At 48.4% G+C, this 22,245-nt stretch overlaps 1 protein-coding gene across 1 annotated transcript; it reads left to right on the top strand.

Moving 5' to 3' along the window:
• The first annotated feature begins 12,316 nt into the window (after positions 1-12,316).
• On the top strand, positions 12,317-21,957 carry LOC144695799 (zinc-binding protein A33-like). Its single transcript, XM_078566784.1, has 3 exons — positions 12,317-12,581; positions 17,657-17,827; positions 21,241-21,957. The coding sequence occupies exons 1-3, from the start codon at positions 12,419-12,421 to the stop codon at positions 21,783-21,785; spliced, it is 879 nt and encodes a 292-aa protein (XP_078422910.1). The 5' UTR covers positions 12,317-12,418; the 3' UTR covers positions 21,786-21,957.
• Positions 21,958-22,245: the final 288 nt, after the last annotated feature.

Raw genomic sequence — 22,245 nt, 5'->3', positions numbered from 1 at the left:
TTACCATTGGCCAGAAACTGAACTGGACCAGCCATATAAATACTGTGGCTACCAGAGCAGGTTGGAGGCTAGGAATCGTGCAGCAAATAACTCACCTCCTGACTCACCAAAGCCTGTCCACCAACTACAAGGCACAAGTCAGGAGTGTGATGGAATACTCTCCGCTTGCCTGGATGAGTGCAGCTCCCACAACACTCAAGAAGCTTGACACCATCCAGGACAAAGCAGCCCGCTTGATTGGCACTCCATCCACGAACATTCACTCCCTCCACCACCGACGCACAGTAGCAGCAGTGTGTACCATCTACAAGATGCACTGCAGGAATTCACCAAGGCTCCTTAGACATCACCTTCCAAACCCATGACCACTACAACCTAGAAGGACAAGGGCAGCAGATAGATGGGAACACCACCACCTGGAAGTTCCCCTCCAACTAATTCGCCATCCTGACTTGGAAATATATCGTCGTTCCTTCACTGTCGCTGGGTCAAAATCCTGGAATCCCCTCCCTAACAGCACTGTGGGTGTACCTACACCACATGGGCTGCAGCTGTTCAGGAAGGCAGCTCACCACCACCGTCTCAAGGGCAGCTAAGGATGAGCAATAAATGCTGGCCCAGCCAGTGAAGTCCACATCCTGTGAATGAATTTTTTAAAATGTTGTCACCTTTGCAAAGTAGGAAATAGGGCAGCCAATTTGAGCACAGGAAGATCACACAAACAGCATGGTGAGCATCTGTTTCAGCTTTAGTGATGTTGATTAAAGAATGACATTGATACAGAGCCTTTTGCGATAGTCCAAAGTGTTTTCACAGCCAATGAAGTCCTCCCTTAAAGTGTAGTCACTGTTGCAACGTCGTCAACCCAACTTTCAATTTGCGCACAGCAAGAGCCCATGAGCAGCAGCACAGTAATGACCAGATATCTGCTTTTTTTTTGTGATGCTGATTGGGGGACACTATTGACCAGAGCACCAGAGAGGACTCCCCTGTTCTTCTTCAAAATAGCTCATGGTGATTTTTGCGCCCACCTGAGAAATGGGGCCTCATTTCAACACCTCACCTGAGATAACAGCATCTATGATAGTGTAGCACTTCCTCAGTACCTCACTGAGAGTGTCAGCATTGACTTTCGTGCCTGGAACCCAACTTGAACCCACAACCTTCTGCCTCAGAGGTGAGAGTGCTGCTCACTGAGCCACAGCTGACACATGACATGACTCCCACATTTGCAGTTATAGTGGATCCTCGTGTTTCCGACCTAGATCTATTGATTGGCCTGGGGATAGGGAGGGGCAGGGGGATTCAGCGGGGAGACATGTAGGCCCAGTTGACCTGGATCCTCACTACCCAAAACAAACAAGTCACCACAGCTGGTAGGATACGGAGAAGTGCAGAGGAACAGTGGGACCATGGAGTGCATGTCCATAGATCCCTGAAGGGGTCTAGACAGCCAGATAAGATGCTTAAGAAGGAATAAGAACAGAAAAAGGCCTGGCATCTGTGGAGAGAGAAGCAGAGTTAAAGTTTCAAATCCAATATGGCTCTCTGATGAAGAGTCATACGGACTCGAAACGCTAACTCGGTTTTTCTCTTTCCACAGATGCTGCCAGACCTGCTGAGTTTTTCCAGCTATTCTGTTTTTATTCCAGATTGCCAGCATCTGCAGTACTTTCTTTAATTTTACTGGTTAAGAAGGAATGTGGGTGACTTTCCTTGAATATCTAAGACATAGAACTTGAGAGCAGCGCGAACTGTAAAAAACATTAGTTAAGCCACAACTAGAGTACTCCCTGCAGTCCTGGTCACCCGTATTACAGGAAAGATGTGATTGCATTATATAGTGGGTACAGGGGAGATTCACAGAGTACGTTGCCGTGACTGGAGAATTTTATTTGCAAGGAAAGATTGGGTAGGATGTTACACGCTCCCAAGGCAGGTACAGCACGGGGTTAGATACAGAGTAAATCTCCCCCTACACTGTCCCCATCAAACACTCCCAGGGCAGGTACAGCACGTGGTTAGATACAGAGTAAATCTCCCCCTACACTGTCCCCATCAAACACTCCCAGGGCAGGTACAGCACAGGGTTAGTTACAGAGTAAAGCTCCCTCTACACTGTCCCCATCAAACACTCCCAGAACAGGTACAGCACAGGGTTAGATACAGAGTAAAGCTCCCTCTACACTGTCCCCAACAAACACTCCCAGGGTTGGTACAATATGGGTTAGATACAGCAACTGGTCTACTGGCCCAATTGGTCTTTTCTGGTGTATATATATATATCCCACGTGATCATTAATAACCTCTTTTTGCACCTACATCTCACCCCCCTCCCCTCTTCTTATTCCTCTATTCCTTTCTCTCAACCTCCCATTAAAGGCATTGGTACTTTCTGTAGACCAACACTTAACACGTTCCTGGGACAATCCTCAACCCACTTTTATTAAGCTTTAATCCATTTAACCTCAATCGATTAATGTCGGAGTAGGAATAGGCCATTCAGCCCCTCTCGTCTGATCTGCTGTTCAATATGATCATTGCTGGCTTACCCATTATATTAAGCCGTAAACAAGGAAATGTCACACATCTAGCTTAGATATTCACGCACAGTCCCTAAAAGGATTGTCAATGGTCATGTTGTATATTGTTGTAGTTTAGACAATGTTTACCAGGTAATTGTCGCTCGGATCTGTTCGGTAAAATCTATCTGGGAAATGTTGTACTCTGCGTTTCACTGCTGCTTTGTGATCTATGGTGATTTGATAATTAAATGAGAACGTTGTTGAGTTGTGGTGTCTGTCTTTGACCTTGGATGAAGTTAAGGATAGGAAGAACTTGCATTTACATAGCACCTTTCACGACCTCCGGATGCCCCATGGCCCCTCGCAGCCAATGGAGAATTCGCTGAAGTGTTATCCCTGTCGTAATGTCGGAATCGTGGCAGCTATTTTGTGCACAACAAGCTCCCACTTACATCACTGAGGTAAATGGTCGTACTCATGGTATCCTAGATGATATAGCACTTACCAACATACGAATTAGGAGCGGGAGTAGGCTTTGGGTCCCCGAGCCTGCAAAAGAGGAGGCCACTCAGCCCATTATGCCTGTTTGCTCCTCTGTCGAGCTAGCCAATTAATCCCACTCCACTGCTCTTTCCCCACAGTCCTCCATGTTTTTCCACTTCGAGTATTTATCCAGTTTCCTTTTGAAAGTGAATCTGCTTCCATCACCCTTTCAGGCAGCACATTCCAGATCACAACAACTTGCTGTGTAAAAAAAACTCTCCCCATCTTCCCCTGTCTCTGTTTCCAATTATCTTCAATATGTGTCCTGTGGTTACCGACCCTCCTGCCACTGGAAACAGCTTCTCCATATTTACTTTATCAAAATTGTTCATCATTTTGAACGCCTCTGTTAAATCTCCTCCTAACCTCCTCCTCGTTAAGAAGAACAATCCCGGCGCCTGCAGTCTCTCCACGGTAACCGAAGTTCCTTTTCCATGTAACCATTCTCCAAAGAGAGAATCTGTCACCCCTTGACGTTCAATGGCGTTACCACCACTGAATCCCCCACTATCAACATCCTGGGGGGTTACCATTGACCAGAAACAGAACTGGGCTAGCCGTATAAACAGTGTGGCTACAAGAGCAGGTCGGAGGCTGGGAATCCTGCTGTGAATAACTCACCTCCTGATTCCCCAAAGGCTGTCCACCATCGACAAGGCACAAGTCAAGTCAAGTGTGATGGAATACTCCCCACATGCCTGGATGAGTGCAGCTCCCACAACGCTCAAGAAACTTGACACCATCTAGGACAAAGCAGCCCACTTGGATGGCACCCCATCCATAAATAATCACTCTGTCCACCACTGGCGCACAGTAGCAGCAGTGTGTACCATCTACAAGATGCACTGCAGGAACTCACAAAGGCTCCTTAGACAGCACCTTCCAAACCCTCAACCTCTACCACTGAGAAGGACAAGAGCAGCAGATACATGGGAACACCACCACCTGGAAGGTCCCCTCCAAGTCACTTACCATTCTGACTTGAAAATATATCGCTGTTCCTTCACTGTCGCTGGGTCAAAATCCTGGAACTCCCTCTCTAACAGCACTCTGGGTGTATCTACACCGCATGGACTGCAGTGGTTCAAGAAGGCAACTCACCACCACCTTCTCAAGGGCAATTAGGGATGGGCAATAAATGCTGGTGTAGCCAGTGACGCCCACATCCCATGAAAGAATACATTTTTTAAAATCCTGGTAAATCTCTGCACCCTCTCCAAGGCCCTGCCAACCTTCCTAATGTGTGGTGCCCAGAACTGGACACAAGACTCCAGCTGAGGCCTAACCAGTGCTTCATCCTTGTTTAGCATGCTTTTGTACTCTACATGCAATCTGTTTTTACTCCAAAATGGCCGGATTGCAACACAGTTGGAGAATCCTTAAACCCCACCTTTGCACTGTGGACAAAATTAACATCCCCGGGGCGATGATGAACAGAGATATCATCTAGAGTACCTTCGCCCTCCCAATCCCTCCCGCTCTGCATTCCATCCCCCCCATCCCCCACCCTCAACCTCCTGCTCATGGTTCAGTGGGAAATGCGGCCCCTCTTGTCACACAAGCCTTAAGGGGTCAGGACAAGCCCCGGGTTCTGCTGCTTGGCCTGTGCCGAGCCAGTTGGTCGCAGTCTGGCTTTGCATAGAGACAAGGCTGTGTTTGGCCAGTTGGACTGGGCTGGAGGGGGGCGGGTTGGCAGGAGGGGGAAGGGATAGTTGGAGGCATCGGAGGGGCAGATGGGAAGCTACAAATGGGCCAGCTTCCCTCACTCCCGATCACTATGCAATGACCTTCGCCACTGGAAAGCACCTTGGGTGTTGGGCTAGGGACATGGGGTGTGAGGCTTTCCACAGTTGAATACCCCACTGACAGTCACTGAATCGCGTCAAACATGCGTCGGCAGTGAGTTGGGGATCTGTGGGAGATGAGGGGCCGAGAATCCGGGAGCAGGATATGAAGGAATAAGAAGTCGTATTTATATGGCGCTATTAACGTTGCGAATCCTTACAAGCTCACAGGAGCATTTTTGACACTGAGCCACGTAAGGAGATATACCAGCGGGCGACCTAAAGTTAGGTTTTAGGGAGAGTCTTAAAGGAGCAAAGTGAGAGGCAAAGAGGTTTAGGGAGGCCTTGGGGCCCAGGAAGATGAAGGCACGGCCACCAATAGTGGAACAATTAAAATCGGGGATGCTTAAGCGAAATTAGAAATGTGGAGATCTTGGAGGGACTCTGGGGCTTGAGGAGATTACAGAGATGGGGAGGGGGGTGGTGCCACAGGGGCGGGGGACCTGAAAACAAGAATGAGTATCGTAAGATCAAGGTGTTGCTTAACGGGGAGTCAATCAGCGAGCATTGGGGGGTTGGCGAATTGCACTCGGTGTGAGTTAGGATGCAGGCAGCAGAGTTTTAGATCAGCATAGGGTTATGTAGGCTGGAAGATGGGAGGCTGACCAGAAAAGCATCGGCTAATCAAGTCTAGAGGTAATAAGGAAGAATTAGTCAGCGCTGTTTAATTTTTCACACATTCATGTAGGCCATGAACATATGGTGTATATATTCCTGGCTGGAACAGGCAGTCACATTGCAGTTACTCTGTTATTGTGGTTTGAGATGCTACTCAGATATCACCTCTCAGCCACAGGATGTGGGTGTTACTGGGAAGGCCTGCATTTGTTGTCCATCCTAATTGCCCCTTGAACCAAATGTCTTGCTAGGCCATTGCAGAGGGCAGTTAAGAGTCAGCCACATTGCTGTGCACCTGGAGGCATATGTAGGCCCAACCAGGTAAGGATGGCACATTTCCTTCCCTAAAGGGGCATGAGTGAACCAGGTGAGCTTTATACAACAATTGATGACAGTTTCATGGTCACCATTACTGAGACTAGCTTTATATTCCAGGTTGTATTAATTGAATTTAAATTCCACCAGCTGCTGTGGTGGGATTTGAACCCACATCCCCAGAGCATTAGCCTGGGCCTCTGGATTACCAGTCCAGTGACATCACCACTAGGCCACTGCCTCCCCTGACAGCACTGTGACATAACTCCTTTTGCACATGCTCAGTAGCTATTATTAAAGTTAACCTTTTACTCTACGACTTGCCCCCAAGTCTTCACCCCCATAATATTTTACGCACATTCCCCTACACATACAAGTTCAATCACACATACACGCAACACCCCCTCTACACAAAGACAAAATTCACCGGCACCGATGGGACGTGGGAACAGCAGGAGGCCATTCAGCCCCTCGAGCTTGTCCCACCATTAAATGGCTGATCTCTCTCTCAACTCCTTCCGCCCACTTTAGTTCCACACTGTCACGGCAGCCGACACAATGTCGGAGTGAGGGCCGCCTACAATCTACAACTAACGACGAGTGTGTTGAACTGTTTAAAGGAAACTGTTTTTTTAAAGAAGTACAAGAAAAGACACTGATCAAAAGGTGGCTGATACTGTAAAGGGACCCCTTCTGAAAAATTTCTACGTGGATTATACTGACAGACCTGTCCGGAGAGAGGATGGAATTTCGCACATGAAGGTGTCAAGGTCCACTTCAAACAGAGACATTTGAAAGGAAGGCACGGAAAATACAAGAGGCTGGGTCTTTAAATCACTGTTTCTGTGAAGACAATGGAAACTGTCCCCCCACCCCTCACCCCTCACCCCCCACCCCTCATCTCTCACCCCTCACCCCTCACCCCTCACCCCTCACCCCTCACCCCTCACCCCTTACCCCTCACCCCTTACCCCCCACCCCCCACCCCCCACCCCCAGCCAGCTACATCCCATCAGACATCCAAAATCCATCTCCTGTTGATTTATGTCTCAGAATGTGTCAAGAGCTTCTGAGATGATAGCAAAATGGGCTTTGGACATAGAGAAAGAGACACAGAGAGGGGGTGAGGGGAGGGGGTACAGATAAGCGCAGCTCCCACAGCACTCAAGAAGCTCAACGCCATCCAGGACAAAGCAGGCCATTTGATTGGCACCCCATCCACAAGCATTCACTCCCTCCACCACTGACGCACAGTAGCAGCAGTGTGTACCATCTACAAGGTGCACTGCAGAAACCCACCAAGGCACCCTCCAAATACACGACTTTTACCACCTAGAAGGACAAGGGCAGCAGACACATGTGAACACCACCACCTGGAAGCTCCCCTCCAAGTCACACACCACCCTGACTTGGAAATATATCGCCGTTCCTTCATTGTCGCTGGGTCAAAATCCTGGAACTCCCTCCCTAAGAGCACTGTGGGTGTACCTACACCACATGGACTGCAGCGGTTCAAGAAGGCAGCTCACCGCCACCTTCTCAAGGGCAATTAGGGCTGGGGAATAAATGCTGGCCCAGCCAGCGAGGCCCACCTGCTGCGAATGCATAAAAAAAACACATGAATCAGTTGGGCTGAGGGGGCCTGTTTTCCAGGCTGTAAATTCTGTCTAAAGAAGACTTGCATTGCTTTGCCGACTTTCACTACCTCGGGCATCCCAAAGCACTTTGCAGCTGCTGTAAGCGCCAACGCCGTCGTCACGTCAGAACTGCAGCAGCCCATTTACACACAGCAAGATCCCGCAAACAGCCACGCGACAACGACCGGATAATCGGCTTTGTTTTCTCTCGCGATATTGGTCGAGAGATCAGTACGGTCCAGGACTCTGGAGGGAAAACCCCGCAGCTCTTATTCCGGGGGCGGTGGGTGGGGCGCTGTTGGCATCTTTTACATGGCACCTGAGAGGGCAGCTTAGGGCCTTGGGTCATGACGTCTCATCAGGAAGACAGCACCTCTGACAGGGCGGCCACTGGAGTACCAGCCTGGATTCTATGCCACAATCACCAGGGCCATTTGACCTTGCCTTTTGGTTCTGGGCTGGGGGGTTTAATACTTGTTTGGGTGGGGGGGGTTGTGGGAAGGGAGGAGAAAGGGATCTGAGAATGAGAAAGGAGTAAACGAGCATCACCGTGGCAACGCTGTGTCACCTCGACTGGACCAATCCAAATTGACAGACGCACCCCTGTCTTCAGGCTGCCAGTAAATTCTCACATGGGCCTGGAGGTGGTCATTAATGAACGGACACAGGGATTGGCTGAGAGGTTAAATTAGGAGCCAATCAACATAGTCACCACCTGACCCCCCATGGCTTTTAAAGGCTCCCATTTTGTGCTGCTTCTGTTTAGCCTCATTGCTCCTGGAGGGGGTTGGGTGAGAGGAGGGGCAAAGGGCACGATGGCTCTAGCCTGGGCCCACGTCAGCTTCACCGAGGAGCTGCTCTGCTCCATCTGCCTGGAGGTGTTTGCTGATCCGGTGATCCTCGGCTGCGGCCACAACTTCTGCCGCCGGTGCGTGCAGGAGTACTGGCAGCGGCAGGCCCCAGGCCTCTGCTGCCCGGAGTGCCGGGAGGTGGCCACCCCGGGGCCCCTCCGCTCCAACCGGGTGGTGCAGGCCATGAGCGAGGAGGCCCGCTCGCTGGCCAGCCTGTACTGCCAGCTGCATGGCCTCCGCTTCAAGCTCTTCTGCGACACAGACCTCCAGCTGATCTGCGTGAGCTGCCGGGACAGCCCGGCCCACAGCCAGCACCTGGCCAGCCCTGTACGGGAAGCTACCCAATTCTACAAGGTACCAGGCCTTCCCCTCCCGGAGCTGGGCCGCCCGGCTCACTGTGCGTTTGGGGGTGGGGGGAGACAACCACTGGGCCTGTTGAAGACCCCGTCCTCCCGATCCCCGCACCGCCATTTGTTGCGGCTAGATGGGGCAGCTCTTTGTGTCACCCATGGTTCAGCACTTTCACCTGTGGTGAAGGCTGTGGTTAGAGTCCCACTTGAGGGAATTTTGAGGCCATAATTCAGGCTTATGCCTCCAGTGCTGTACCCAGGGGGTGCTGCCCTGGCCGGGGGGTGGGGCCAGTACCCAGGGGGTGCTGCCCTGGCCGGGGGGGGGAGGGGCCCAGTACACAGTACCCAGGGGGTGCTGCCCTGGCCAGAGGGGACCATCCCATTCCACCCCAGCCTACCCTCTTTTCCACGCGCCCCCCCCCCACAAACTCTTGGCTCACTCCTTCACTCTGCAGCCCACTTTTCCCTTTCTCCCTGTCTTCCTCGCTGCCTTCCAGTCTCTTCCTCTTCTCCCCCACATTCCCTACTTTCCTCCCTTCCACAGGGTGGTGCATTCTGTCTTTTGCTGAAGAAGGCTGATCTCCAGCTGTGTCTGTGTGTGTGTGTGTGTGTGTGTGTGAGGCACCATCTCTCACCAAGTCTCCCAATTCTCCTGTCAACCTCCAGGAACAGGTGCAGGTGGAGATAGCTTCAGTCTGCGATCAATTGACAGCTTTCACTGGCTTCCTCAGCGCTGAACAGGACAAAGTTTCAGCACTCAAGGTGAAATTGGGAACATTTCAGACGAAAAAATCTTTTTTTTCTTCTCCACAGCCGATCATCGGTTGCGGGGGTGGTGGGTGGAGGGGGAAGTTCTGGAGATTTTAATTTGGGAGAAATGAACCGCAATTTAGAAAAGTGCAGCTTTAATGAATGTGGCCACTTTTAATCACTTTCAGCAGCATAAGCAACCACATTAATAAGATAAATGTTATTATTGGCATCAGCTGTAGTTCAGTGGGTCCCACACTCACCTCTGAATTGCAAGGTTCTGGGTTTAAGTCCCACAAGGGTTTGAGCAGAAAAATGATGCTGACACTCTAGTGCTGCACTGTCAGAAGTGCCATTTTTATATATCACACAACCCAGAAGGAAGAAACAGTTTGGACCAGTACTTATTTCCCAGTGTTTACTGGTGTTCCATTTTAAGGTATACAAGACCAGTTCAGGCCAGTACACTCATTCCCCTGTTTTTATTGTTTTTTCCTCCTGGGATTGCGTCTCTGTGCGTGCGTCTGTCTGTCTTGGGTTTTATTAAAAGGGGCATAGAGTAAGAACAAGGAAGTCATGTTGAACTTGTATAAGAGACTAGTTAGAGCTCAGCTGGAGTATTGTCCCACTCTGGGTGCTGCACTTTAGGAAAGATGTGAAGGCATTAAAGTGCAGAAAAGATTCACGAGAATGGTTCCAGGAATGAAGCACTTCATTTATAAAGATAGATTGGAGAAGTGGAAGCAGAGCCTTTGAATATTTTTAAGGTGGAGCTAGATAGATTCTTGATTAACAAAGGAGTGAAAGATTATCAGGGGCAGGCTAGGAATGTGGGGTTGAGGTTACATCAGATCAGCCATGATTTCTTTGCATGGAGGAGCAGGCTTGAGGGGCTGAGTGGCCTACTCCTATGTTTGTGGGTAATTAGGCCAGCTTTCCTTAGAGAATAGAAGGCTGAAGAGAGATTTGATAGATGTATTCAAAATCGTGGTGTCTGGATAGAGAGATGGGGAGAAACTGTTCCCACTCGTGAAAGGATAGAGAACGAGAGGCCACTGATTTAAAGTAATTAGTAAAAGAAGCAAAAGTGATAGGAGGAGGAACATTTTTCAGTGAGTGGTCAGGGTTTGGAATCACCTGGACCAGATGGATTACACGCCAGAGTTCTGAAGGAGGTAGCTGAAGAGATAGTGGAGGCGTTAGTGGTGATCTTTCAGGAATCACTCGAGTCAGGGAGGGTCCCAGAGGACTGGACAATCGCTAATGTAACCTCTCCCTGTTTAAGAAGGGAGTGAGGCAAAAGATGGGAAATTACAGGCCGATTAGCCTGACCTCGGTCGTTGGTAAGATTTTAGAGTCCATTATTAAGGGTGAGATTTCAGAATACTTGGAAGTGCATGGTAAAATAGGGCAAAGTCAGCATGGTTTCATCAAGGGGAGGTCATGCCTGACAAATCTGTTAGAATTCTTTGAGGAGGTAACGAGTAGGTTAGACAAAGGAGAGCCAATGGATGTTATCTACTTGGACTTCCAGAAGGCCTTTGACAAGGTGCCGCACAGGAGGCTGCTCAGTAAGATAAGAGCCCATGGTGTTAGAGGCAAGGTACTAGCATGGATACAAGATTGGCTGTCTGGCAGGAGGCAGAGAGTGGGGATAAGGGGGTCCTTCTCAGGATGGTGGCCAGAGACTAGTGGAGTTCCGCAAGGGTCAGTGTTGGGACCACAACTTTTTTATACATTAATGATCTAGATGAAGGAATTGAGGGCATTCTGGCTAAGTTTGCAGATGATACAAAGATAGGTGGAGGGACAGATAGTATTGAGGAGGCAGAGAGGCTGCAGAAGGATTTGGACAGGTTAGGAGAATGGGCAAAGAAGTGGCAGTTGGAATACAACGTGGGGAAGTGTGAGGTCATGCACTTTGGTAGGAAGAATAGAGGCATAGACTATTTTCTAAATAGGGAGAGAATTCAGAAATCTGGAGTGCAAAGGGACTTGGGAGTCCTAGTCCAGGATTCTCTTAAAGTTAACTTGCAGGTTGAGTCGGTAGTTAGGAAGGCAAATGCAATGTTGGCATTTATTTCAAGAGGACTAGAATATAAAAGCAGGGATGTGCTGCTGAGGCTTTATAAGGCTCTGGTCAGACCACATTTAGAATATTGTGAGCAATTTTGGGCCCCATATCTCAGGAAGGGTGTTCTGGCCCTGGAGAGGATCCAGAAGAGGTTCACGAGAATGATCCCAGGAATGAAAGGCTTAACATAGAGGAACGTTTGAGGACTCTAGGTCTATACTCGATGGAGTTTAGAAGGATGAGGGGGGATCTGATTGAAACTTACAGAATACTGAAAGGCCTGGATAGAGTGGACGTGGGGAAGATGTTTCCATTAGTAGGAGAGACTAGGACCCGAGGGCACAGCCTCAGAGTAAAGGGAAGACCTTTTAGAACAGAGATGAGGAGAAACTTCTTTAGCCAGAGAGTTGTGAATCTATGGAATTCATTGCCACAGAAGGCTGTGGAGGCCAGGTCATTGAGTGTATTTAAGACCGAGATAGATAGGTTCTTGATTGGTAAGGGGATCAAAGGTTACGGGGAGAAGGCGGGAGAACAGGGTTGAGAAACTTATCAGCCATGACTGAATGGCGGGGTAGACTCGATGGACCAAATGGCCTAATTTCTCCTATGGTCTTATGGAATGCTCAGCCCTAAGTGTGGTGGAGGCCGATTCAATCGAGGCGTTCAAACGAGAATTACACTCTTCACCTGAGAAGGAAGAATGTGCTGGGTTATGGCGAGAAGGCTGGGGGATGGCACTTGGTCAATTGCTCGTTCAGAGAGTCAGTGCAGACACAATGGGCCAAATGGCCTCCCCTGCACTGAACCGATGCTGTGACGATTCTATCTGGTAAACCTATGCGTTTCATTTCCTTTGGTAGAAAAGTTCTGAGGCGCTGCTGTCGCACGTGAAGGAGCAGTTTGCTGAAATGCAGAGCTTTCTGTGTGAAAGAGAGGACGCTTTGACTCGGGAGTTGGCTAAGGACGAGGACTCCGTCCTGGGACTGATCCGAGAGAACCTGCAGAAAGCTGAGGACGGGCGGCTTTCCCTGGAGGCTCGGCTGACCGAGCTGAGCGCGCAACAGACTCAGGGTGATGACATTGAGTTTCTGAAGGTAGAGTACGGGGAGGATTATGAAAGAGTGAGGCGCTCCTGAGAATGGAGTGAACGCGCACTGGATGGGACAGCACCGTGTATTGATAAACGCACCTTCATACTGTCACAAAATGTCCCATTGGCTGCTTTTACAGGCGAATTATCAACAAAATTAGACACCGAGCTGCATAGGAGATATTGGGGCAAGCGATCAAAGGCTTGGTCAACAGAGGTTGGTTTCAAGGAGTGTCTTAATGGAGGAATGAGGGAGTAGAGGTGGAAAGTTCAGAGTGAATTCCAGAACTTGGGGCCTTAGCGGTTGAAGGCACATCTATCAATAATGGGATGAGACACAAAAGCATGAGAAATGGGAGCCAGAGTAGACCATTTGGCCCCTCATGCCTGCTTCCCCCATTCAACAAGATCAAGGCTGATCGGATTGTGGCCTTAATTCCACTTTCCTGTCTGTCCTTACCTGCCCCCTCTCAATCTCTAACTCTCTTGTAGATCAAAAATCTGCCTAACTCAGCCTCAAATCTACACAATGACCCAGCCTCCACTGCTCTCTGGGGAAGAGAATTCCAAACCCTAATGACCCTCTGAGAGAAGAAATTCCTCCTTTTCTCTGTCTTAAATGGGCAACCCCTTATCTTCAAACCTTGTTCCCTCATTCTAGATTCCCCCATGGGAGGAAACATCCTCTTCACAGGTTGCCCTGTGAAACCCCCCCATATATATTTCAATAAGATCTCTCGTTCTTAACTCCAATGAGTATAGGCCCAACCTGCTCAACCTTTCCTCATAAGACAGCCCCTTCATCTCAGGAATCAGCCTAGTGAACCTTCTCCGTCCAGCCTCAAAGACGAGTCTGTCCTTCCTTGAATGAGGGGACCAAAGCTTTGTGTAGTCCTCTAAGTATGGTCTCACTAATGCCCTGTACAGTTGTAGCAAGACCTCCCTACTTTTATATTCCACCCCCTTTGCAATAAAGGCTAACGTTCCATTTGCCTTCCTAATTACTTGCTGTACCTGCATGCTGACTTCTTGCGATTCATGTACAAGGACACCCAGATCCCTCTGTAATGCAGTAGCTCTCCATTTAAATACTATTCGGCTTGATTCTGAATGATTGATTAAAATTGGGGATGTAGTGTTGGTATAGTGGCTGTCACTGGACTAGCAAAGCCAAGAACTGCTACATTCTGGACAGAGGTTCAAATCCTATCAGGGCAGCTGGTGGAATTTTAATTTCAGGTTTATTAATTGAATTATAAAGCTACAGCTAACATCGATTGTGATAAAAACACATCTGGTAATGCCCCTTTAGGGAAGATAATCCACTGTACTTGACAGGTCTCGCCTATGTTAAACTTTGGACCCACAGCAATGTGGTTGATTCTTAACTGCAATTAAGGACAATTGTGGGTGTGCAACAAATGAACCCCACGTGCCCACATTTTTAAAAAAAGTTGGGTTTTACCCACTTTCATATGGGTCAAAGTGGAAACGTGCCCATTTACTACACTTCCACAGCCTTTAAATGGCCATGAATTTGTTCAAGACCTCTTGTCCCAAATTTGGGTTGGAGTTAAAGCCTTGTGATAGGAACAGTAAAAGAACCATTGGCAACAGCGAAGACCATTCAGCCCCTCAAACCTGACCCACCATTTGTTATATCTTGGCTGATCTGTGTCTCAGCTCCATTTCCCTGCCTTGGTTTCATACACCTTCCTTAACTCCATTCTGAAACTTTCTGAACCCCCTGCTTCAAATGCATTTTAGGGATTGAGTTCCAGATTTCTGAGGCATTGTGTTGTCAAAAGCTGCTGGACATCCCCTTGAATGGCAAAGCTCCAATGTTATGGTTCTCCCTCATTATTCTGGACTGAACCCATAAGCCCCATTCTATTGACTCTCCATACATGTTAAACACCCCAACTAGAACCCCCTTAATCTTCAATGTGCCAGGGGATATACTCCTAGTCTATGCAACATATCCTTATAATTTAAAGCTTTTAGCCCTTGCTGTAGAAGGTTGGAAACTGAGATCCAGCTGCATGAGCTCTCTCTGACTGTAAGTTCCTACTTATTAACTGGGTACAAACCTACAGCCCAACATTGGCTATAATTTGACCTAGTAGACGCCAGTCAGTGGTTCTCCAGCAATCCCTCTGAATCTAACATATACTGTACCTGCCCTGGGAGTGTTTGATGGGACAGTGTAGAGGGAGCTTTACTCTGTATCTAACCCCGTGCTGTACCTGTCCTGGGAGTGTTTGATGGGGACAGTGTAGAGGGAGCTTTACTCTGTATCTAACCCCGTGCTGTACCTGCCCTGGGAGTGTTTGATGGGACAGCGTAGAGGGAGCTTTACTCTGTATCTAACCCTGTGCTGTATCTGCCCTGGGAGTGTTTGATGGGACAGCATAGAGGGAGCTTTACTCTGTATCTAACCCTGTGCTGTATCTGCCCTGGGAGTGTTTGATGGGGACAGTGTAGAGGGAGCTTTACTCTGTATCTAACCCCGTGCTGTACCTGCCCTGGGAGTGTTTGATGGGACAGTGTAGAGGAAGCTTTACTCTATCTAACCCTGTGCTGTATCTGCCCTGGGAGTGTTTGATGGGAGACTGTGGAGGGAGCTTTACTCTTTTTTTTTTAACACCTTGATCAAATCTCACCTTCTCCAAAATGTCCTGATTAGTCCTAGTCTCTCTTTGTCCATTAACCAATCCTCAATCCATGCTAATGTATTATCCACAATTCCATAGGCCCAAATGCCTTTTGAAAATGCATATTGACTATCCATTTGCTCCCCCCTTATCCATCAAAATTAGTGGAGTCAGTGGTATATTGGATTAGTAATCCAGAGACCCAGACTAATGCTCTGGGGACATGGGTTCAAATCCCACCATGGTAACCAGCGGAATTTAAATTTAATTCATAAATCTGTAATTATAAAGCTAGTCTCAGTCATGGTGACCATGAAACTATCACCGATTGTTGTAAAAACCCATCTGGCCCTTTTAGGGAAGGAAATCTGCCGTCCTTACCCGGTCTGGCCTACATCTGACAGCAATGCGGTTGACTCTTAACTGCCCTCCGAAATCACTGGGCAAGTCACTCAGTTCAAGAGCAATAAGGGATGGGCAACAAATGCTGGCCTTGCCAGCGAAGCCCACGTCTCATCAAAGAATGAAAAGAAAAGTCTCTAATAGATTTGTCAAACAGTTTTCCTTTCACGAATCTGTTAAATCTGCTTAATCGTATTATGGTTTAAGTGCCATGCTTCCATGTTGGCCATGATAGATCATAGCCCACTACTGGTGTTAGGCTAACTGGCCTACAGATCCCCAAACCCTTTCTCCATTCTTCAATGGCAGGGTTTTGTTTGCTGCTTTCCAAGCTTTGGGAACTGTTCTAGAATCTAAGGAATTTCTGGAATATCAAAAGTGATGCATCAGCTAGCTCTGCAGCCACTTCCTTTAAAACCCCTAGGATGCAGGTTGTGTCCATGGGGATTTGTCTCTGCTTAGTCATGATCATTTCTCTGGTATGATTTCTTCTGTTACACTGACTATACTGAAGTGGCTACGATGGCCCACAGGATGTGTCTATTTTTTAGCCGCAGTACAGAATTAAGATCAGGGAGGTAATGCTAGAAAAAAATTAATTGGTCAGCTAATGAGGGCGTTGTCCTATGATGAGAGGCTGAGTAAATTGGGCTTATATTGGTTGGGGAACCTAAGACACGGGGGCACAGTCTTGGGATAAGGGGCCGATCATTTAGGACCGAGGAGGAGAAATTACTTCACTCAAAGGGTTGTGAATCTTTGGGATTCTCTACCCCAGAGGGTTGTGGATGCTCCATCGTTTAATACATTTAAGGCTGGGAGAGAGATATTTGGTCACTCACTCAGGAAATTAAGGGATATGGGGACTGGGCAGGAAAATGGAGTTGAAGCCCAAGATCATCCGTGATCATGTTGAATGGCAGAGCAGGCTCGAGGGGCTGAATGGCCATTCCTATTTCTTGTGTAATACTGCACACCGATCTGGCCACCACAGTACAGACAGGGCCTGGTCGCACTAGATAGGGTACAGAGGAGATTGCTGCTGGGACTGGAGGATTTTCACAATCAGGAAAGATTGGATTGGGAACAGGCAGGAGAGGGGAGATTTAATGGAGGTCTCTAAAATTGAGTGGCCTTGATCGAATGGGTAAGGAGAATCTATTTGCCTTGGCAGAGGGGGAAACAACCAGGGGCACAGATTTAAAGAAATTGGTAAAAGGATTAGAGGGGTGTTGAAAAATGTTTTCACCCAGAGGGTGGTGGGGGTCTGGAACTCACTGCCTGAAAAGCTGGTAGAGGCAGAAACCTTTCTTGCAATTAAGTATATAGATGTGCCCTTCAGGTGCCATAACCCCTGAGGCTACAGACCCAAGAGCTGGAAAATGGGATTAGTCTGGATAGCTTTTCTTGGCTGACGTGGATGTGATGGGCCAATTGGTCTTTTGTGCTGAGCAGCTCTCTGACTCCATAGTAGAATGATACAGCACAGAAGGAGGCCATTCAGCTCAGCATGCTTGTGCCAATTCTTTGAAAGTGTGATCTGACCAGTCCTGCTCCTTCCCATGGCCCTGTGAAATGATTTTCCTTCAAGTTGGTCTCCAATTCCCTTCTGAACTTCACTGTTCACTCTGCTTCCGCTGCCCTTACAGGTGGCACATTCCAGTTCATAACTTGGCTGCATCAAAATTCTTCCCAAACTTTGGTTCGTTAGCCATTAGCCTGTAGTTACTGACTCTCCTCTCACTGGATACAATTTCTCCATATTAGCCCATAAAAAGTGATGGGTTGGACTTAAGGTGCCATTGCATAATTTTGTCCACTCAGTAAGTTGACTTGTTTTGTCTGTGTATAGGCGAAAGAGTTGACTAGGTGCAAATTGGGTGGCTTGGATGCAACATTAACAGCCAAAGTGACGTGTATCTCTCTCTCTGTCTTGTACTTTCAGGAAGTAAGGAAGCAAAGGTAGGTTTCCAATCTTGTTGGCCATCTCTGTGATCTAGGACGCAGGTTCTTGTTCTGGTTGCCCTCAAACCTGACCAACAATGACCATATCCACAGGCCTGATGACATCCAACTGCCCAGTGAAGTATCCGCTGACCTGCCTCTGGGCTTATTCAAGGGACCTCTGCAGTACAAGGTGTGGAAAGAGATGAAGGACTTCATCAGCCCAGGTACAGGGGTCTTGGTGTGAGTTGTAATTTAGAACAAGGCCAAAACACCCGGAGAGCCTGCAACTTGGGTGAAGCTTCCTACATTAGGATGAGCTGTGCAATCTTTGCCTTGTTCTCTCTTTAGAGTTTAAACAATAGAACTTACTATCTCAATCTTGCTTCCACAGGCAAAGGTTGGCCCCCCTTATTGCCCTCTAGTTAACAAGCTTCCCATTATTAAGCCTTACAGTGACCCTTCATGTTATGTTGTCTCTCTTGACAGCCCAAGTTTGTATTGCTGCAAGTGGAAGAATTCTTCATTTCAGGCACCAGTGACTGTGTTCAGTAGAAGTAAAATTACTTGTATGTGATTCCATCAAACACTCCCAGGGCAGGTACAGCATAGGGTTAGGTACAGAGTAAAGCTCCCTCTACACTGTCCCATCAAACACTGCCAGGACAGGTACAGCACGGGGTTAGATACAGAGTAAATCTCCCTCTACACTGTCCCATCAAACACTCCCAGGGCTGGTACAATATGGGGTTAGATAGTTGGAGTAAAACTGCAACTCCATTGTGCCAATGATATCTCTGAGCCTGTGCCTCAGGACAGCAGTCTTTCTTGAAAGCCTGATCCACCCCTCAATCTAGAAGGAGGCCATTCAGCCCCTTGAGTCTGTTCCACCATTCAGTGAGATCATGGCTGATCTGTTGCCTCACTCCATTTTTGCCCCCTATCCTTTCTTACCTCTGGATATTGAACACCATCAATCTCCAAATTAAATTTAACAGGTAAGCCAGCGTCCATCGCAGTTTGTGGAAGATGGTTTCAAACTGTTACTATATGTTGTGTAGCATTATTTTCTAATTTCCCTGCTGAATGGCCTGGCTCCAATTTTCAGATTTTGCACCATAGTCAGAGTTCCCAACTAATACTGGCATTCTGTCTATGCCCTATCTCAAAATTTGATCACATTTCTGCCTATCTTTCTCAATGCCAAGCCAATACAATATTAGTTTGTGTAATCCCTCATCGAATTTTAACCCTGGGAGTTTGGGTATCAATACAAGATGGTGTAGTGGTAATGTCACTGGACTAGTAATCCACAGGCCCAGTCTGATGATCTGGGGACATGGGTTCAAGTCCCATCACGGCAGCTGGTGGAATTTAAATTCAATTAATAAATCTGGAATTATAAAGCTAGTCTCAGTGATGTTGCCCATGACACAACTATCATCGATTGTTGTAAAAACCCATCTGGTTCACTAAGGAAGGAAATCTGCTGTTCTCACCCAGTCTGGCCTACGGGTGATTTCAGACCCACAGCAATGTGGTTAACTGCCCTTTGAAATGGCTGAGCAAGCCCACTCAGTTCAAGGGCAATTAGGGATGGGAAACAAATGCTGGCCTTGCCAGTGCCTACACCAGTGAAAGAAACTTAAAAACAAAATTCAGGTAAAGTTAATCTCACTTGAGATCCACCCAGGCTTTCTGTTCTTAATGAGAATGCCCATTTAGAGACTCCATACTGCAAGATGTCTGGGAGTGAAGAGTTGGGCTGGGACAACTGGCTTGTTGTCTCCTCCCCCCCCCCCCCCCCCCCCAAGCTGTGGGGGAGACAACAAGCCAATCAGAAGCCCATTGACTTCAGTGGGACCAGAAGATCCAACCCTTTGTGCCTGGAACATATTTGATTCCAGAGGTGAAAGGTCAGTTTCCTGCTCCATGATCTCACTGAATGGCAGAGCAGACTCAAGGGGCTGAGTGGTCTACCCCTGCTCCTAATTCATATGTTTGTATGCAGCAAGATATTGTTTAATGTTTTATTGGACAGGTTATCTGTAATCGTCTTTGTGACTGTCACACATTTATAATATAATTTATCTGCTTAATATCTTCAAACACTTTACATGAAATTATAAAGGATTTACATCAGAAACAGACCTCTAATATGAAATTCTCCCCCCCCACACCCTTCATCTCTCCTAACAACAACAACATTCTTCTGTTCTTTTCCTCTCTGGAGTGTTTATCAAAATTCCCTTTAAATAAATGGACTACTCTGTGGGAGAAAGTGCTGGACTCTTAACCACTCTCTGGGTAAAGAAGGCTTCCCTGAATTCTCTATTCTTTTTCTGTTCATGGGATGTGGGCGTCATTGGCTTGACCAGTGCCTATTGCCCATCCCTAGCTACCTTCTTGAACTGCTGCAGTCCATGTGGTGTAGGTACACCCACAGTGCTGTTAGGGAGGGAGTTCCAGGATTTTAACCCAGCGACAGCGAAGGAACGGCGATATATTTCCAAGTCAGGATGGTGAGTGGCTTGGAGGGGAACTTCCAGGTGGTGGTGTTCCCATGTGTCTGCTGCCCTTGTCCTTCTAGATGGTAGCAGTCGTGGGTTTGGAAGGAGTTGTCAAAGGAGCCTTGGTGAGTTGCAGTGTATTTTGTGGATAGAAGACACTGCTACAGTGAGTTCGTGCTGGAGGGAGTGAATGTTTGTGGATGGTGTGTCAATCAAGCCGGCTGCTATGTCCTGGGTGGGGTCGAGCTTCTTTTGTGGGAGCTGCACTGATCCAGGCAATTGGAGAGTATTCCATCACACTCCTGACTTGTGCCTTGTAGATGGTGGACAGGTTTTGGGGAGTCAGGGGGTGAGTTACTCACTGCAGGATTCCCAGCCTCTGACCCGCTCTTGTATTTATATGGCTAGTCCAGTTCAGTTTCTGGTCAATGACAACTCGCAGGATGATGTTGATATTGGATAACCAAATGTCCAATCAAATTTCTTAGTTATAATTCAGACATTTCATTGGTCTATTCAACTTGGATTGGATCAAAGCTACATTCAAATAGGCACAGGAGGCTTACTGTCTGGGCAGATCCCGCTCTCTCAAAGGTGTGAGCTGTTTGAGTCATTTGGGCTTCTACGACAGTCCAATAGCTTTTTATGGTCATGGCCAGCCCAAAAGGAAAGAACTTGCATTTATATAGCACCTGTCACAACCTCGATTTCCCAAAGCCCTCTACAACTAAAAGTAAACTGTTGAAGTGCACTCACTGTTGTGATCCAGGAAGCCCAGCAGCCAATTTAAACACAGCAAGATCCCACAAATATGATCATGATCAGATCATCTGCTTTTACAGATGTCAGGTTGTGGGATGTATTCTGGCTCTGGGATGGCAGGAAAACACCCCTCCCCCCATCCCGTTGCTGCCCCTCCCCCCCCTCCCCCCATCCCATCGCTGCCGGAGAAGAGCAGGGAGATGGGGATTAACTGGATAACTCTTTCAGAGCTGCCACAGGCATGATGGGCTGAATGGGCACCTCTACTGTCACATTGAATGAGCTGGTGTCAAAAGGGTCACCTCCTTGCCTGAAGAGGGTTGCCGATTGCTGTGTTCTGGTGTCTAACCTTAATTTATCTCTCCTAGTCCCTGCCCGTCTGACGCTCGACCCGAGTTCAGCACACCAGAGGCTCCTGCTGTCGGAGGACCTGACCCACGTGAGGCTGACCGACACCAATCAGCATAAGCTTCACACAGCCGAGAGGTTCAACCCCTGTGTCAACATCCTGGCAGCTCAGGGCTTCACGTCTGGCAGACACTACTGGGAGGTCGAGGTGGGGAGCAAGACGGCCTGGGACTTGGGGCTGGCCAGGGAGTCTGTCCAGAGGAAGGGCCGAATCACCCTCTCGCCTGTGGATGGCTACTGGACGATTTGGTTGCGGAACGGTGACAAGTACAAGGCTCTCGACTGGCCTGCCGTCCCCCTCACCCTCAGCACCAAGCCCAGGAAGGTGGGAGTCTACCTGGATTTCGAGGGAGGTCAAGTGTCCTTCTATAATGCTGACGATATGTCCCATCTCTACACCTTCAAGGACACGTTCACCGAGCGAGTCTTCCCGTATTTCAGTCCATACCTAACCAGCTGCCCCGGCAATGCTGAGGGCCTAACGCTGTGCAGCCTGAAGCTGTAACCACCCTCCAAACATGTCCCCTCCAGGCCCTCCTGTGCTGGGCACTACCCCCTCCCCCGTGAGCTTGTTTAGCCTCCTTCACTCTCACTGCTCCTCCCCTCCCGGGGCCTTGTTGACAGTCTCCATTGTAATGGACCACATTGTGTCATTATTAAATATATCATGGCTTCTATACACGTTGTGATCAGAGCTTATTGTTCAGGGTTATTCGAGGCTGAGCGTAGCACTGTGACTGCGATACTGCTATTGATGTTAACTCGCACCTATTCAATGAAACACAGCCCTCCCCGCACCCCTGCTCCACCACAACCCCCTCTTGCACATCCACAGGGCTTGCAACCTGCTCTGTCCCTACTGCCCTCCTTGGGCCTTGCCCCCCCTCCCCACAACCCCCCTCTGACACCCCCTCCTTGGGTCTCACTCTTCCCCCACTCCCCTCCCCTCTGGCCTCGCCTCCCTC

Source organism: Cetorhinus maximus, chromosome 21 (assembly GCF_964194155.1).
Source record: "Cetorhinus maximus chromosome 21, sCetMax3.hap1.1, whole genome shotgun sequence".
Taxonomy (NCBI): domain Eukaryota; kingdom Metazoa; phylum Chordata; class Chondrichthyes; order Lamniformes; family Cetorhinidae; genus Cetorhinus; species Cetorhinus maximus.
The sequence above is the reverse complement of the archived record's forward strand: the minus strand, read 5'-3'. Positions and strand labels throughout refer to the sequence as shown.